Below are 17,035 nucleotides of genomic sequence, written 5' to 3'. Positions count from 1 at the left end.
ACAACCTAAATTCTCGTACAACTTCCCCGTTTTTTTTTTTTCCTGCGTAATCATCTTAGGATCTCTCGTGTGTCTGGCTCGTAAAGCCTGCTTTCTTCTCTAAGTGTCGTATGAGCTGTTGCGTGTCGCGGACAAAGTCCGGGGATTATGGGGCTCCTCTGTGACACGCAGTCTTGTCACCCGGGGCCCTGGGAGTAGGAGGAACCCGGATCGGGTTTTAACAGGTGAGCCAGAAAAGGTGCCGCTTCAGGAACACTGCTGGGAACGGGCAGGTGAATGTGTGTGCTCGGGCGTAATGCAGAGCTGAGCTTTGAAGGACTCCACAGGGCGTGTGCGTGACAAGAACTGGTCTCGGTTGTGCCCTCGCGCGTTAGACAAAACTGGGAGAGCAGGATTGGTCGTGATACTGGCTGGGCAGAGCTTTACGTACACTTGCTCTTTGGACCTTGGGTATCAGACACAGACTTGAGACAAGGTAATGGTGTTGAACCTGCCGTCTTCTTTTTGTTTTGTTTTGGCAATGATTTGTTCAGATGTCGTACTGCAGGTTGAGTTGAGCTGTGTGCTGCCTTGTTTTTTTTTGCCTTGTTAGTTTTTCTTTCCTTTTTAAAAAGCACGGGAATCAGCTTCTTTCTCTCTGCTGTGTCATCAAGTTGCTGCTCGACTAGAGGGGCAGGGTGAGCTCCCAGGTAACCATGGCTGCACTGTGTTTCCATAGGTTACAGCTCTTATGCCTCCGTCTTCCAGGCTGTTTGTTTTTCCCAGGAGAGACCTCAACCGGTCCAGGGGTCAGGGAGTTCTTCACCAGCCACTCGTTTAGCTGTCGGACATTTTTTTTGTCCTTTTCATCTCAGGTCGAGTATTTTCTGCGCCTCGCCTCTCGAGTCATCTCTGATTACCGTGCCGATTTTGGTGATCCTCTCTGTGGAAAATTATTATTTTTTTTCTTTTTACGCACACCCCTCATGCTTGGATATAACACAGCGCCTGGAGAGCTGCTTTTATTCCACCGCGCTGTAAAGGTAGAGGGAAAGCCAGCGGTGTGCCACACGGGGCAGGAAGCGTAACAGGACTCATTACCGACTGCGTTTTCTCTGCTTCCACTGCCTAGAGCAATGCTTCAAAAAACACCGAATTAGATGTGCCAGGACTCTTGTAAGGTGCTTGGGGTAATTTTGGGTTAAAATTCATTTGAGAAAGAACCCCCGTGACAACGTCTCAAGGGGGTAAATTGTAATTTACTGGGGAAAAAAAAAACACCAACCCCCCCAGAAATGAGATGAAACACAAAGTCTCCTGTCTTTCTGCTTTTAAAGGCAGTAACTTAAAGGTTCCCTGGTTTTGTGGAAATCCTTTTATGTTTCACACAATATTTTTTGAGATAACTTAAAAGAAAATGCTGCCGAATTACCTTTATTTCCTTTCCTCGTGGATGAGCAGGCATTTGGACAATCGCTTGCATTGTGTCGTTGACTTTGCATACAGAGCATGCATGTAGCGACAGTGGAGAGGAAAACTCCCCTTTAACAGGAAGAAAGAAAAAAAAAACTCCAGCAGAACCAGAACCAGGCTCAGTGTGTACCACCATCTGCCATGTCCTACTGGGGGCTTGTCAATATTGTACATTTTACATTTTCTAAGGGTTGGTGTGTACAGAGAAAGGGATCTGAGTCCTCGCTTAGTTCCTTACACCACAGCTTCTCTGTAGGATTTAGATTCTGGCAACAGCTATAGAATAAGGTGGATTTTAGGTCTTGTGAACTACCGGCCGTATCCTTTGGCTCATGATCCCACTAAGAGACACGATGAAAAAGTCCACCAGATATTTATTTAAAATCTCCTTATGTCTAAAAAAAAAAAAGGTTCATGTCACCATGCCCTCTATCCCAGAACATAAGAGGAAAAACAGGTCAACAGCAGCAGAGATTCTCTATCCATACACGCTTGGAGTGTTTGTTGCCCAAAAAACCCCTCAATCTTTGCCTCATCTGACGGAAACTCCTGGTTCAGTTTAAAAGTAACTAACTTGGTCTATTTTTGTGACGGTCGAAGAGAAAAACCTCAGGTTATCGTGGAGAGAACATGTTTTGCTGCGATTCTTTCAACAGTGAATTTTGGAGATATTCTTTTTTTACCCTCTCCTCCGTCCTCCTCAGTCTGCATGGTGGCGGTATAAATATGTGCCAGCCTTGTTTTTCATTGCGTTTGTTTTAAGTGTTTTATTTATTGCTCTGTCTCTAGATTTAGGCAGGTTTAAGCCACTTTCTGACATGTAAAGATCAAGACACATTTGCCTTACAGGAATTGCATGTCCTCTTGTCTAGCATATATATTCTCTCTCATTAGTCTCTATGGTTTAATGGACAGAGTTGGCATTTTTAAAATTGGTGCAGACAGGGATGCAGTGATCATTTGAAGGCAGCGTTGTCTATATTGTGGTTCACAAAAACTGATATTATATGCAAATCATGTGATAAAATAAATGCATTTTACCTTTTCCCCAGAGTGGAGGTAAGTTGAACTGAACATCTTTCATCTTTAATTTTACATGTTGGAAAAAACATGGAAAACGGGAATATGTATGTTTTCTGTAACTCACACATATTAGGGACACCCTTTCCAGACATGTTAGAGACACAGAAAATAGATCAATAAGGTTGGCTAAGATCACATTAAGGTTGCTGAAAAATGAGAAACTACAATATTGTAAAATCACAGCAAAAATTTGATATTATTTTCTTTACCGTGTAATGTGGTTGGTGAGAAGCCTTGTTTTTTGCATCGCCGTGGTCCTCTAAAATGATGAAGGTCCCTGCTATGGCTAGAAAAACGAGAACACACACAATCTATTTCCAGAAAATGTTGAGAGCAGATCAGATGTCACGACTTAGACTCGGGCCACAAAGAGAGGCAAGAAGCCCAGAGCCCTTCTCTGAAGGACTGATGCTCTCAGGCTCCTCTCCTCGGTTTGTGATCAGAGGGCGACCTCCTGAAGCGCTCTACCATGAAGGTCGCTCACTGACACCGCCGTCTCTGCACCCGGCTGCATTTCTGTGACGGGATTACGGTGGGATGTAGACGTTGTCTTTCAGTGGAACCTTGTTAGGAGGGATCGATATCTAATATCGGGGTTTAATTGTCTCCTCTCCGCAGACCTGCCGGCCTCCTCCCTGCAGTACTCGTGCGGGTCGGTGGACTACTTGTGTTCTCCACGGCTGGCGAAGAAAGGCCCGACCACTAGACCATGTCACGACAAGCCTGCCGTCAAGCCGCGGCCCCAGACCTCCACCTTACCCAGACCGCCGACTGCTCAGAAACCTCAAGGTAAAATCTGTTATTGTAATTGAAGGGTGCCTGCAGGATCAGACCTCTGCCATTAACCCGTCATTGCTTCTGCTCTGTTACGCCTCTCTTCTCTGTGTGGCCTCACTCTGCCACTCACACTCTTTACTGGGTCATTGCTGCAGAAGCAGCTGGTGGAAAAGGAGGCCAGCGGTTCCCAAGTGTTTTTTTGTTTTGGCTGCATTTGAAGAATGAAAGATATGAACAACACGCGCTATGTTTAGAGCGTTTCTGAGGAGCAATTCTGGGACACCGCACCGCAGACTTGTCCCCGGCTTTCAAAGGGCTTCTTATGCCGAGGGACGACCTGGGATAAATCCCTGCTAAGCGTAGGTTTCCAGTTATCAAAAATGGCGACAACTTTAAAGCAAAATGCGTGTTTGGAAATGTCTGAAGCAGAAAAAGCCCCACGGGAACATTAATAAGTAATGACAATGCATTCATGTGTGTTCATGGGTAAAATTTATTTATCTAGACTCCGAGTCTCCGATCTCTGTGTAGATCATGTTGATTTGAAATAAAAATTTAACCTTTCTTCTTCTAGCAGCCCAATATAACTTATTTAGAATACCTAAATTGTAGAGTACCCTAACACTCATCTAGTATTTTCTGGAACAGATATCAAAATGTTTTCAGTTGATATTTTATTCCCATATTTTTTATGCAAATATTATGATAATATTCTATATAAGATTCATTAATATTCTCAGCCCCAGATGTCATATCATTATTCTGGATGATCACTAAATGCAAAGTGACTGCCAAGAGACCTGTGTCTGTATTCACTAAAAGTAACTCTCAGTGACGACATTTTAAGGCAAGGTTGCCCGAATTCTAAGATTTGTCTTAGACTTTTACTTGGGTGAGATAAAAGTTATTCACAAAGTATCTTAGGCCTTAAGAGAGCTCCTAAAGTGGAAAAAAATGTAGGAGTAGTGAGGAGGACTTTTAACGAGCCTAAGAGTGTCTGAAGCAGGAAAGACGGCAGAAACAGAGAGAGCTGATTGGCTGATCCACCACCTAAAGTAGACTGGAGGAAATGAGCTCATAGACTTCTGTAGAAATCAGACAATAATTAATATGTAGATAAGATAAACTTTATCATCACCACAGGGTTAAAGGTGCGGCTCGGGAAACGTAATGTTATTGAGGTTAAATAAATAATAAGGAAAAAATATTGAATAATCATGAATAAATAGATGAAGGAATTTAAAAAGAATATATACAGAAGAAATAAGAAAGTATTTTCTGTATTTAATGACAACATGAGTAGCCTAAACAGTCATCTAGAAGTGTGCTTGTGTGATGCCATCTCCTTGCTTATGATTGCTGCAGCGCTTCTCGCTGTCCAGACAAGATGAGCAGAGGAAAGAAAATGCAATGATATGCGGCAACATATTCAGGGATTCAGGGACCAATTTACCTTTCAGCACTCCTCTAGTCCTCTCCCAGAGCTGTGCGGACAGATGCGCTGATGTCCAGTTCGTTTCCCCCCCCCCCCCCCACACCTTTTTATCTCCATTTTATGTCGTTTGGGTTTACTCAAGCAGGCAATCCCAGTAAAATTCATATAGGGGACTACGCATTACTATCAAATAGATAATGTCGTAAAGTGGCTGGCAGATTTTCTCATCATGACACACATTTCATAATCCGGTCTAATTGGTTAATTTCTGTCCTTTCATTACTAGGAGCGCATTTGTTTTTGTTTTTTCCTGTACTATCAACCAATCACAGCTCCTAAAAGACAGCGACACACCTAGCAACAGGGTCAACCACACCTCCTCACTAAGATAATAATTTCCTTAGTCAGAGTCGCTCTCAGTAACTATCTGAATTGCTCTTAAACTAAGACCCCTAGATTATTTTAGGCTAAGACCGGAGCTCTCTGAGAGGACTCTGAGAAGACAGAGACTGTTGTTTAAAGATCTGGTGATTTCACAAATAAGAGCACAGTAAAATACAAAAATCTGCTCTGGTATGAAAAGACAGACACCTAAAAAGTGATTAAAACAGGGGACCGTGAATAGATTTGCTGTCTTAAAGAAAGTGGATGTCAGTTTTGATTTAAGCATCAAGGGTCTGTAAAGAGGATCTTTTTTTCTAAAACAGGGTGCAATAAGGATTTGGAAATATGGTGAATCTTTTTTGCTGTCTTGCAACTAAAGTTGTCACCACGGCACATTAAAAAAAGTTCTGCTATCACTGTGTGTGGACATTCATGCTGGCACTATACTCTGCACGGATCAGGAGGAAACTTGTCTTGTTTTGTCAACAGTGATTTGGTGCAGGTTGACATAAGATTCTCTGGGTATGACAGCCTTGTGAGAAAATGACACAGTTTCGCTGCACTAAGACTAAAGTATGAATAAAAATGTATAACTTGATCAAATAGTTTTTGTTTTAACCAGGAAAGTAATAATTCCTACGGCTGCTAAAATGATTATTATTACGTATTGAGTATAGAAAGGTTATAGTCATGTTAAAGTAATGTTTTAGGTATTTTAATTTTAATGCACAGATTGAATAGAAACAAAATACATCTGATAAATTCAGCAGTTTTTAACATATTGTGAAAAATGTTATACAGTGTTGGCTGACTGCTTAATTAGCGAGTCTTCGGTCAACTGCTGGTTGTGCCTTGCTATAATAGGGGTGGGTTGTCCTTTACTTTCCCCACCATGACTTTCCCTGTTTTTTGTAACTACAAAATTTTCCAAAAAAAACAAAAACGTGTCTATTTTTTTCCCAACTAAGTGAGAAGTGTATCAGCTTTCTTTCTGCCAGCTGACCAGCAGGGTGCAGCAGGAGGTGAGGGAGCGGACGAGTTGCATTGGCCTATGACCTCAATACCAGGAGAAAAAGGAGGTCCACGCTTTATCTGGCACCTCATTAAAAAGAGCAATTAAGCTTTAGGAAAAAACTGTTTGTTTGAAAGCAGGAAATGCAGTTTGATGCCACAGTCACTGCCACTGTGCGCAGTGGTTAGCACTCTTGCAAGAACACAGCAAAGAGGTCCCCGGTTCGAGTTCCAGCCTCAGCAGGGGGGCTTTCTGTGTGGAGTTTGCATGTTCTCCCCGTGTCTGCGTAGATTTTCTCTGGGCGCTCCGGTTTCCCCTACCACTAAAAGACATGCTGGTCAGGTCGGCCATTAGTGGCAGCGGCTCAGGCTAATCCTCCACCTGATCTGTGTAATTCCGTTGTATGTACCTAGTATGTATAATGACAAATAAAGTACTTTCCTTTACAGTTCAAGCAATTACTTATGTATGTTTCTCATGGTATCTAATATTAATTAACTGTTCTTTTCAAGTTATTATATGAGACCCTATTCAGCTGCAACTTGCATAGACATAGAAACATAGACATAGATACCTTTATTTGTCATTTTGTATGCACAAAGTGCGTACAGAATGAAAATTCGTTTGCATACAGCTTGAAAAATCACAGTAAATTGCACTAATTTTCAGGATAAAGATGCAGCAGCGATTTATGTAAACAGTTGCAACTGCATGCAGACTGGGTTGAGTTTTTATGCAAGATGCACTTCCTGACACAACCGAGATTTGAACCCAGGTCCCCCAAATCAAAGATGGGGACTTTGCCCACTCTACCACAAAGGGACCTTTCAGAATAATGTTTATGGCTGGTATGGAATGTCATTGCAGTATTTTTGCAGGAACCCCCCTTTTCAAAGCACGCTGAAGAAAACAGCTGTTAAATCTTTTTGTATATTTAGTTCAATGAAATCACAAGAGGCACGGGAGTCAAACCAATACGCTGGAATCTGTAAAAACCTTAAGAGGAATTTCATAAAAATAATTTTAATAAAGATGAAAGAATGAATCAACTTAATTAAGATAACTCTGACCTGTTGCCTGATGCCTTTATGTGATGTCGAAGGAGGAAGCTTGTTTTTAGGAGAAATAATTTCATCTCAGGTACAGGCACCAAAACCTAACCACCATGTGTTGTTTTGGAAGGTGCATCAAGTGATTGATTGTAAAGGAAATGCTGACCAAAAGCTTTAAAACCTTGGTAAACAGGGAAGCAGTCCATGTTGAAGAAAATCATTTGGGACCTTTATGGGACATAGAATACATCCTAGTTAATGTTTTCTTGTCTTTCACGTCGTTTAGCGTCAGTGATGGCAAAAGGTTTTGGGGTTCGTTATTGTTCCATCCACAGTAGGCAAACATGCAGTTTAGTTGTGTGCGCTCTTCAAAAAACCAGAGAACAACAGAACTGTGTGGAGAAAAGGCTGCCGCCACCACCCAGCTCGTCACAAACGTACCACCTGGCTGGAAGATAAAAATAATCAGCACTGTTCTGTTCCACCACAGGAAAAATGGGAGGGTAGCTCTTTCCTGGGATGGAACTGGGAGCAAACTTTGGGAGGAGGCTATTTGTGTGTCCACACGTTGCTTTTTAGATCCAAAATAAGGTTGGGTGCCACTCCCCTGAAGGACATCTACTTTTATAAATGTTCAGTGTTCTTTTGAAATCATTTCGTTCCACGTTTCCTCCTAGAACGTGATCAGTACTTCAGGGTTTTATTGATACTTCCGCCTCTTCGTGAAGGTTTATTTTAATCTGTTTTATAGTTTTTCATGACTCCATAGAGGCCTGCCAACAGAATTAAAAACAGAAAACTCATCTACTGGATTACCAATAAATTCAGCTAATTTTTGCTCCCTAACGACGCATAAAGAAGAATAAAATTGCTTCTCATTATTAAAAAAGATAAATTACAAAGGAGAGTCTTGATGTCAGGAGGGAAATAGACTTTATGAAGATGAACCGCTAACCACATAAAACTAATTCAGTTTTAAGAAATTAACTTTTATATGATAAATCAAACAGGCTTCTTTACTTCTGGTTAACACAGTTTGAATTTGGCAGGATGAGTTATTACCAAAAAAAACAAAAACAAAGCAAACCCAAAGCGGCTCAGGAGCAGAGATTGCTGCCAGGGAGGATGTATTTCTGGAGGGATGTAGTCTTTTAAAGCTCAAGAAAATGTTGAAGTGATGAAATCAGTAAAAATGTCCTTGCACAATATTTGCAGGTCTGTTCTAGGAGATTAGGCTTACACCTTTTCCTTCTCTTCTGTCTAGACTGACACTGCGTTGGTTTAAGCTGCAAAATTTGGCATCGAAAAGCTCAATAATGATATTTATCTGTCAGCAGTGATCTGAATTTTGTCTCTGCATATTTTCAGATCCAAAGTTGACGTCTCAAATGTTTTGTCTTATTTAGTTTAAGAAATAGTTTGTCCATAAGGATACAAAAAAAATTGCGATGAAATACTGACCGGTGAGATTGTCTAAGTTTGAGTGTAAGATCATTAACTTCATCTTCAGGAGACGGATAAAGCTACTAACTAGACTTTTCTTTAAAATCAATCACTTTGTCTCCCAGAGAACATGTGATATTCAGTATTTGTTTGGTTTAGTGATAAGTTGTAAATCCTTATTTATTTAAGACAAAATCTGCATCCTCACTTCAACCATGGACACTTTAATGACACCATATAAGGCAATGAATTACAGTTCTTTTTAAATACATTCATTTATGTTTTACCTGTCTTTATTTTTATTCTTTATTTGTGCTTGACCAGATTCCCCCTCCCTTAGTTTTCTGCACGGCTGCATCAAAGAGGTTGAGCCATTCGTGAGGACGTTGCAGTAATCAGGAATGGCTAGATTTAATTATCAGCAATACTCAATAGTCATCTTTTTGAGCAAAGTTGCTTAACGAGCAGATTGTGTGATCGCAGCATTAGCTTAAAGATTGTTTTCAAGTCCCGATGATATGATCCCACTCCTACTAATGATACAGGCAGCTGTAGTACGGCCATTGCTGCCATTCTTGTCAGCACCAGAGAGAAGAAGTAAGAAAAAAAAAACACATCGCTCCGTAGTCAAAAGCTCAGTTTTTACTCAATTTACAAGTAGTGATCGTGCACAAAAATAAATGAGATGGAAAATGATATCAGAAACCAATTTCAGTGACGTTTAAACCCAATACTACTTAATACTACTTAAATATTGAGAATCTATGTCAAAATGTCTCAAAATTTGCTCATTTGCCGTAGCGTTTCAGAAGGACGGCCAATCAACACAACTATTGTGCAATATACACACTAAGCAGGGTTAGCTGACCTGCTTTTAAATAAAAAGTCTTGTAAAGTCCTGCAGTGAAAACTCATGCTTCAGCTGGGGTTTTAATAATCAGTGTGTGCATTTGTCTGTGTAAAACAAATACGCCAGTGGCTGGTGTCTTTAACAGAGACACAGTTTGGATTTATCTCACTGTTAAAGTGCGTCGGGCTTCATCAGACTGTGAAAGACGCGCAGCGAGGAAGTGCTCACTTAAACAGCTCTGACATCAAACACCACATTTCCTGCTTTCAAACAAATTGGTTTCCTAAAGTTAAATATATTATGCAAATGTATAGACATTGAGAGCGAAAGAGTAAGTCAGCCGGGTGCAGGAACCCATGAAACCAGTCTTAGTTTTTGAGACGGCGCAGTCTGTTTTTTTTTTTGTTTTTTTCTGTTTGGAAGTTTGGTAGCTTCCTTATTTCAGAACTCTGCTCTCAGCATCCTGTTCTGAAATAAGGAAGTAGTGCGACAGCGGTCGCGGACGGTCGATGTTCCTCTGCTTTGCTGATTTCATTTCTTTGCTTTTTTTTTCTGTAAAGCGTTCTCTCGAGGTGTCAGAAAGGAGCGAGCAGGGTTTTGACTCCGCCATGGAGATTTTCTCTCTGGGATTTATCCGCGTTACCTGATCGTCTCCCTTCGTGCCAGCTGCCTCATGCGTCTTCTCCGGTTCTGATGCTCTCGTGTTGTCTGGATTTATGCTTGTGCAGTGCCCCCTAAACCTGCGCACCTGCTCGCCCTTGGGCAAGACAAGAAACCCAAGAGGATCCCACCGCCGCCCTCGAGACCCCTGCCGGCACCCCCTCCGCCTCCCAAACCAAAGCCGTGCCTGAGCCCCGCTGGCCTGGGAGCACAGCCGCAGAAAGAGCCTCAGAAGGTTGGGCAGCTCATCGAGAGGTTTAACAACTCCAGGTAAGAGGCTGGGAGGCGACTCTTAATGGGTTTGATGAAGTGGTTCCATACAGTGAGTTGCTAAAATATTCATACGCCCCCCTGGACATTCCCACGTCACATCCAGAAACGTCAGCGTCTTTTATTAGGATCTTAGGTGATGGGCGAACGTAAGGCATACCTGGTTTTCATTAAAAAAATAAAAGTAAGGTTGAGCTTAAATTTCTTTTTAATATTCTTGAGTCAATGTTTTATAAAATGACTATTTTTCAAAATAAAATAAAATAAAATACAGCTGCAAGGCCTCTGAAGTATTTCTCTAGCAGCTTTGCACACTTGTTCTTGCCTGTTCTTTGCATAGCAGCTTGAACTGGGTTATATCTGATGGAGGGCGTCAGTGTCTTCCCACAGAGTCTTTGCCGGCGCCGTAGTAACACACGACTGTGCTTTGATCAGAACAACACCTCTGTGTAGGTTTCCGCTTGTTGTCCTGCCGGCAGGGGAACCAACCCGGTCTCAGGCTTCGCCTTCGTCAACGCTGACCGGCTTTCTTGTCCCCGCTGTAGAAGTGCGTGACCAAATGATGCGGCCGGCACCATGTCCCGGTTGGTGGGACATGCGTAGGGTCCGTTTTCTTTAACTCGCAGCGTTGCGCATGTTGGCCAGAAATGTCAGCTTTGGTCTCATCCGACCACAGCGCCTTCTTTCTCCTGTTTTGGTGCGTCCCCTGTATGGCTTGTGGCAAACCACACAGAGGAGTTCTTACAGCTTTCTTTCAACAATGGATCTTCTCTTGCCCCTCCTCCACATTTGTGGAGTACATTCTCCCACCTGAGCCGTGGCTCTCTGCAGCTCCTCCAGAGTTACCCTGGTCCTCTTGGCTTCCTCGTTTTTAATGGTCTCCTCCTTGTCCTGCATGTGGGCTGAGGTGGCCGGCTAATGTCTTGGTAGGACTGGAGTCGGGCCGTACGTGTATTTTTCAGTCCTCGGTGGGATTTTCAACACATTCTCGTGGCTTCCTTGGTTTTCATGATGCAGTTAGGGTCTCGCAAACTTCTGATAGCTGGATTTATGCTGAGATTACATTATGCAAAGCCGGACTCTATCTAAATGTTTGCCCTGGGTTTTAATTGGGTGTCTGAGAACAAAGGGGGCTGAATATGAAAGCTTCTTTCTTTCCTCTGGGCATTGATGTTATGTGCTGTTATGTTCTGGTCTATCGAAGAAAGTCCTGATAAAACACCCTGAAGTTTGTGAAAAGATCAAATGTGACAACGTTCAGGAGGTTTGGATACTTTAGTAAGGCATTATAGTGGGAGCGCTGCTTGTATGGCGGATAAATAAACATTTAGTTTCCATTTTTTTTTTTCAGTTGATTATTAATTAGTGATTCATAACATCTTGTTTTCCTAGGGTCCCCATCCTGGGGGTGCTCCCACGGTCACAGCTGCATCTTTGTCTGAGAATGGACACTGCGTCTGACCTCCCTCCATCCTGCAGCCCCAACGCCACGACAAAGGTCGCAGGAGACTCCTCCTCCTCCGCGGACAAACTTGCACTTGGCACCTCCGAGCAAACCGACGGCGTGTCCGAACTCTCCCGCCTCGCCTCGATGCACATCGACGGCTCGGACGACGGCGGGCTGGACGACTGCGTGGAGCGTGGCCTCGCGCAGCGGGTCGGCTGCATCGGCGACGCAGACCACGAACAGGACTCCTCCCATAAACTCACGGACAAGCCCGACTCCTCGCAGCAGAACGGGAAGATTCCCAACCGGGACAGCGGCATCGACAGCCCGTCGTGCGCCGCCGAGGGGGAGGCGTTCGCCAACGAGGACGCCATCGACGAGGAGGATCATTACGACAGCGTGACAGAAACGGAGAGCGTGTCCTGCTGCGTCACGCTGGACAATAAGAGGGACTCCACGCAGGACGAGGACAGTGACTTGGACGAGGGGAGCAGCGGGGAGATCCCGTCTCTCGCAGACACACAGACCGGGTATCTGGCGGACACCCAGTCAGATGCACACAAAGTGAGTACCACGCACGCTTGTCCCTGTCAAAACTTTCCCGGAAAGCCCAGAAAATATAATTTAAGGCCTGCGTCTCTACAGCCTGTTTAACTTTCCTGTCTCGTGTTCATTTTTCCGGGGTTTTTCAGCAGGTTTAAAGCATCGCCTCAGACACTCAGACTGCCTTTCATGTTCATGGAAAAAAAAGCACTCTGTGTCTATTATTATCCCAGCTTGGGTGAACCGTTTCAAAGAGTTCTTCTGCATGAAACGTTAGATGCCGTAATAGCCCGAGTTTAGTAGACACAAGTGACTGGCTCCTACCTAAAAGCAGCTCTTCCCTCACATGAAAGGATAAATACCTGCCCGAGAGCGGTAACACGAGCCGGAGCGGATCGCTCCATCAGAGTGCACGGGCTGGAGCTTTTTCCCCCCACAGTTGAACTAATATTTCAGTCGGGTTATCGATTGTAAACAGCACCTTTAGTCAAAAACAGCGTCCCTATAAGACAGGCTGTCCTGTAAGCACCCTGAAGTGTCCCATTTCAGAGGATCAAATGAGACGCAGAGGTCAAAAAGTGTGCAAATAAAACTTCCAAGCTAACAGGAAACGTTTGACACCTCTTGGCAGCCATTTGTCTCTCTCTGATCATTTCTGTGCACATAATACACACCCAGATCTCACACAACTGTCACACGAATGCCGTCTGTCCACACCCTGAGTGTTTTCAGGGGAAAAGGGCATCGCTGCTCCTCGGCACTTCCTGGTCCTGGCGCTGCTGTGCAGAGTGAGGGTGTACAGGTCCACGTTGTTCTGTTAGTCTGTGTCTGTGCATGCATGCAAGTGTGCATGTGTGAATGCGTCTAAGGCTGCAGCAGGGAGGTTGATGGCTGCATAATGACGGCCTTGTCACAGAGGATGTGGGTTTTTTTTTTTTTCAGCGACGCACACAGCAGGAGGACGACTGAAAACAACTTCTGCAGACTTTGTGTGGCCTCCACCTTACTAACAATAAATGTGCTGCATTTCATTTTTATCAGAACACTTTTTGGTCTTGGTGTAAAAGTTGAAGGTGAGTTTTATGCTCAGTCTAAATATCTATGGAGATAAAAAGGTTGCTGTAGTTATCTGGAATCCAGTTGTTGTGAAAACCACATTGTTGCATCAGGCTTAATCTTCCACGACCTCAGCATGCGTCTAGCTATTGAAACCAAAATGAATTTTGTCAGCAGCAATGTTTTTTTTTGTTTTTATTTGATCCTTTTATTCAATTGTTTATTGGACTCCTTCAAAAAAAAGCTGCAGAAAGAGAAAGAGGAATAATGTTTCTCATTTTTAATGAAACAAGCAATAAACACATCCTGTTAGTTTTAATGTTCGTCAAGTTTGCAGTAATCGACTGTAATGCTGTGACACCCAAAGAGTTTGTCAAACATCCTCTTTAAGACGTTAAGAATCCACTGAATCTGCTGAGGCATCTTAAGAAAAAAAAATGAAACGCCCCACTTTCGATTCCACCAATCAATTTGTGTGATTTTTGTAGACGGGACCGTAAGCGTTCTCCACAGCCTCTCCAAGTTAAATAACATAGGATCTCCAAATACTTCTGCCACTACCTGACTTCCTAACCACCAAGATTTACTAAATACTGTTCCTAATGTTTCTGAGCTGAAATGGAAAAGTGTGTGCCGGGTTATTTTCTGAGTCGTCAGTCCGCTCTTGGAGTAACTTTGGTCGGCTGGCTGCTCCTGGGAGCGTTCATGTCTCCATGTCTTCTCCGTCTGTGGATGGTGACGCTGACCGTTGTCTGCTGGAGACCCAAAGCCTCAGAAACTACTTTATATCCCTCTCCAGACTGATGCTGTAGCATGTTTTTTTTTTATCAACGTTAATAGGTTACCCTTAATTATCCTCAGGCATGAGTGTGTGCATGCATGCATGCGGCCTGTCTCCAGTGTGACGCACCTCTTACCCAATGATTGCTGGAGATACCAGCCTCCTCCACAGCTCTGCCAGGATTAAGCAGATATTAATGAATAAAGTGTTGCTTTTTGTGATATTTGAGCCTTCTTCAGGTTGTCAGGTCCTGTGATTCCAAAGGTCATGCTGAGGAAATTGAACTCATCTTTCCATAAATATGTGGTTAATCACAGTTTGTTCTGGATTTACCAAGAGGGGCAAAAGGTGCTTTTACCATTTCACACAGGGCCAGGTTTGCTTGGATAGCTTTTGTTCCCTTAATAAATAAAATTGTAAATAGCTTGTACTTGTATAGCGCTTTAACTAGTCTTGACGACCTCCAAAGCGCTTCACACTACAGTCATTCACCCATTCACACACACATTCACACCCTGACGGTGGTGAGCTATGCTAGTAGCTACAGATGACAGAGGCAAAATTCTCATCTGAAATTTATTTATTTATTGTTTACCTAGGTGATTGTGGTCCGATATTAAAATGTTTGCTAGATCTAAGCAGCACTACTGAGGTGTGACAAAATGGAAAAATCACAGGAAATATATTTCTCTGTATTACTGTTCACCACAATAAAACAAGAAATGCAAATTAACTCAGATTTATATATTTTTTAATCTATACACTAAACCGGCTCCTTGGTGCCTATGGTTCCAGTCTCACACTGGTGTCGGAGAGGTTATTTATCATTAAATTGATTATTAAATTACAATGAAACACATATTCTAAAAAAGCCATTTATCCATCTGACATTTTAAGATCCAAGCTCTCATCTTCCTGCATTTCTGGATGTTCTACGTTTCCACTGCTGGATTACTGAAAGATTTATTGTAATGTTTACTCCAGCTAATTATGGTCTTTATTTTTGCTTTTGTAAATCTTTTTTTTGTGTGTGTTAATCCATTTTCCTCAGTGCTCGGAGGCTCAGAAGCTCCTGAACATCGCCAAAGAGCTCCTCCACACTGAAGAGGCCTACGTGAAGAGACTCAACCTCCTCGACCAGGTAACCCTAACTGATGGTGGTGCGTTCGGGTGTTGCGAGGTGATGCTTACACTGATAATCAAGTTTCAGTGAGTTATGTTTTAACATGTCCAGAAAAAAAAAGCTTTGTGACATAAGCGCAAAACTTTGCCTGTAAAAAGTAAAAAAAAAAAATATTATATTTGAGCATTAGTGATCATTCTGCTTAAAATGATTCCCCACGGGATGCCATTATTTCTCTAAATATTCAAAAACACTGCAATATTTTCTTTTCTTCTGTTGACCTATAACGAAAAGATGAAACCAGAGCTCAGAAGCCTTAAAGGAAACGGCTTCTTCATTATTTGCTTTATGATGAGTATCCTTCAGTTGGTAAAAATTCCTCTTTCTCCTGCTTGCGAACGCATCACATCTGACTTCTTGGCTCCACGCTCGGCCCGTTTAGTTGCGCTGTGACGAGAATCCTCTGCCGGTGGTTGAGCCGTCTTCCTCTTTGCTCAGCTCATGTGGTGCCGCAGATAAACAGCTGCCCTATCGCAGAGCAGCGTTGGTTTATTTGTTGCCCGAAGTCAGAGAAGTCTCATAGTTTGCTTCCTGTTTTTGTTCTTGCAACAATTATCATCGTCTCTATGGTTACTGTGTGGCTGGGATGGCGGGGAGGTGAAAGTGAATGTAGGTAACGATTGCGTGTGTCACGTAAATCATGACGAAGGTCACATGTGTGAATGGGAATCTTTACCTCGTGTCTTCCTCTGTGTAATATCTCAACATTTTAGCGCCACATCAAGCTGATTTTTTTTTTTTTTGTTCTGTAAATTTGTAATGAGAACCCTACACCACTTATGTGAAGTCCTGCTTTTGTGCATGCTGCAGTTAACCAGTTTGCATGCATGCACATGTGATATTCGGCTTTTTTATGTTTCATTTTTTATTATTATTTAAAGAGGCCAAACAGTGAATTTTTTATTTGCTGCGGCGCCCATCACAATTGCACCACTTGTAAAGACGTGTCAAAGCCTTAAACTACTATTTTATTGCAGTAGTATAAACTCGCACTGCAAAAAAATTTAAAAGTACAACCTTTGAGTTGAGTTTTGTTGAAGTGGAGAAATTAAGAAATTATTATTTCTGTTAAAACTACTAGTGGCACAATAGTTGGTGCGATAAAGGCAAGGCAAATTTATATCTGTATAGCACATTTGAGTACAAAGACGATGCAAAGTGCTTTACATGATTAAAATATAGGGAAAAAAAACAGAATAAAAGCGATTAAGAGTTCCTATGAAATAAATGTATCTGAGACATGTTGCAAATCTACATTTTGCTTTTTTTATGTTAATCATGATACCTGGGAACTTCTAATTAGACATAACAGGAATCAGAACTGATTTTATTAATCCCATAGGGGAACTTGAACTTGACGACAAAGCTCCAGAATGAAGAAGAAAGCAACATATCTAAAATTTTAAGAGGAAATCGAATACAATAGAAAACAGACTTAAAAATGACCAAAATAAACACCAGTAGCCGTTTAGGGGATTGTTATATACTATACATCCAATTTGCCTCTAATTAAAGTATTCACAGTAAATACTCACAGTTATACGGTGGCGTTATACAATTTAAAAAGACACATTTCTCATAGACCCTCTTCAAAATGAGAAAGACAA

General features: G+C 42.4%; 1 protein-coding gene across 1 annotated transcript in view; it reads left to right on the top strand.

Annotated features, from left to right (window-relative positions):
* Positions 1–17,035, top strand: part of fgd (faciogenital dysplasia) — an 81,917-nt gene that overhangs the window by 46,680 nt on the left and 18,202 nt on the right. Inside the window, exons 2-5 of the mRNA XM_036139224.1 lie at positions 3,154–3,324; positions 10,217–10,418; positions 11,811–12,429; positions 15,297–15,386. Coding sequence (XP_035995117.1) covers positions 3,154–3,324; positions 10,217–10,418; positions 11,811–12,429; positions 15,297–15,386 — 1,082 coding nt within the window. The remainder of the gene's footprint in view (positions 1–3,153; positions 3,325–10,216; positions 10,419–11,810; positions 12,430–15,296; positions 15,387–17,035) is intronic.

The sequence above is a fragment of the Fundulus heteroclitus genome, chromosome 1 (assembly GCF_011125445.2).
Source record: "Fundulus heteroclitus isolate FHET01 chromosome 1, MU-UCD_Fhet_4.1, whole genome shotgun sequence".
Classification (NCBI taxonomy): domain Eukaryota; kingdom Metazoa; phylum Chordata; class Actinopteri; order Cyprinodontiformes; family Fundulidae; genus Fundulus; species Fundulus heteroclitus.
Note: the sequence above shows the minus strand (reverse complement) of the source record. Positions and strands in the feature narration are given on the sequence as shown.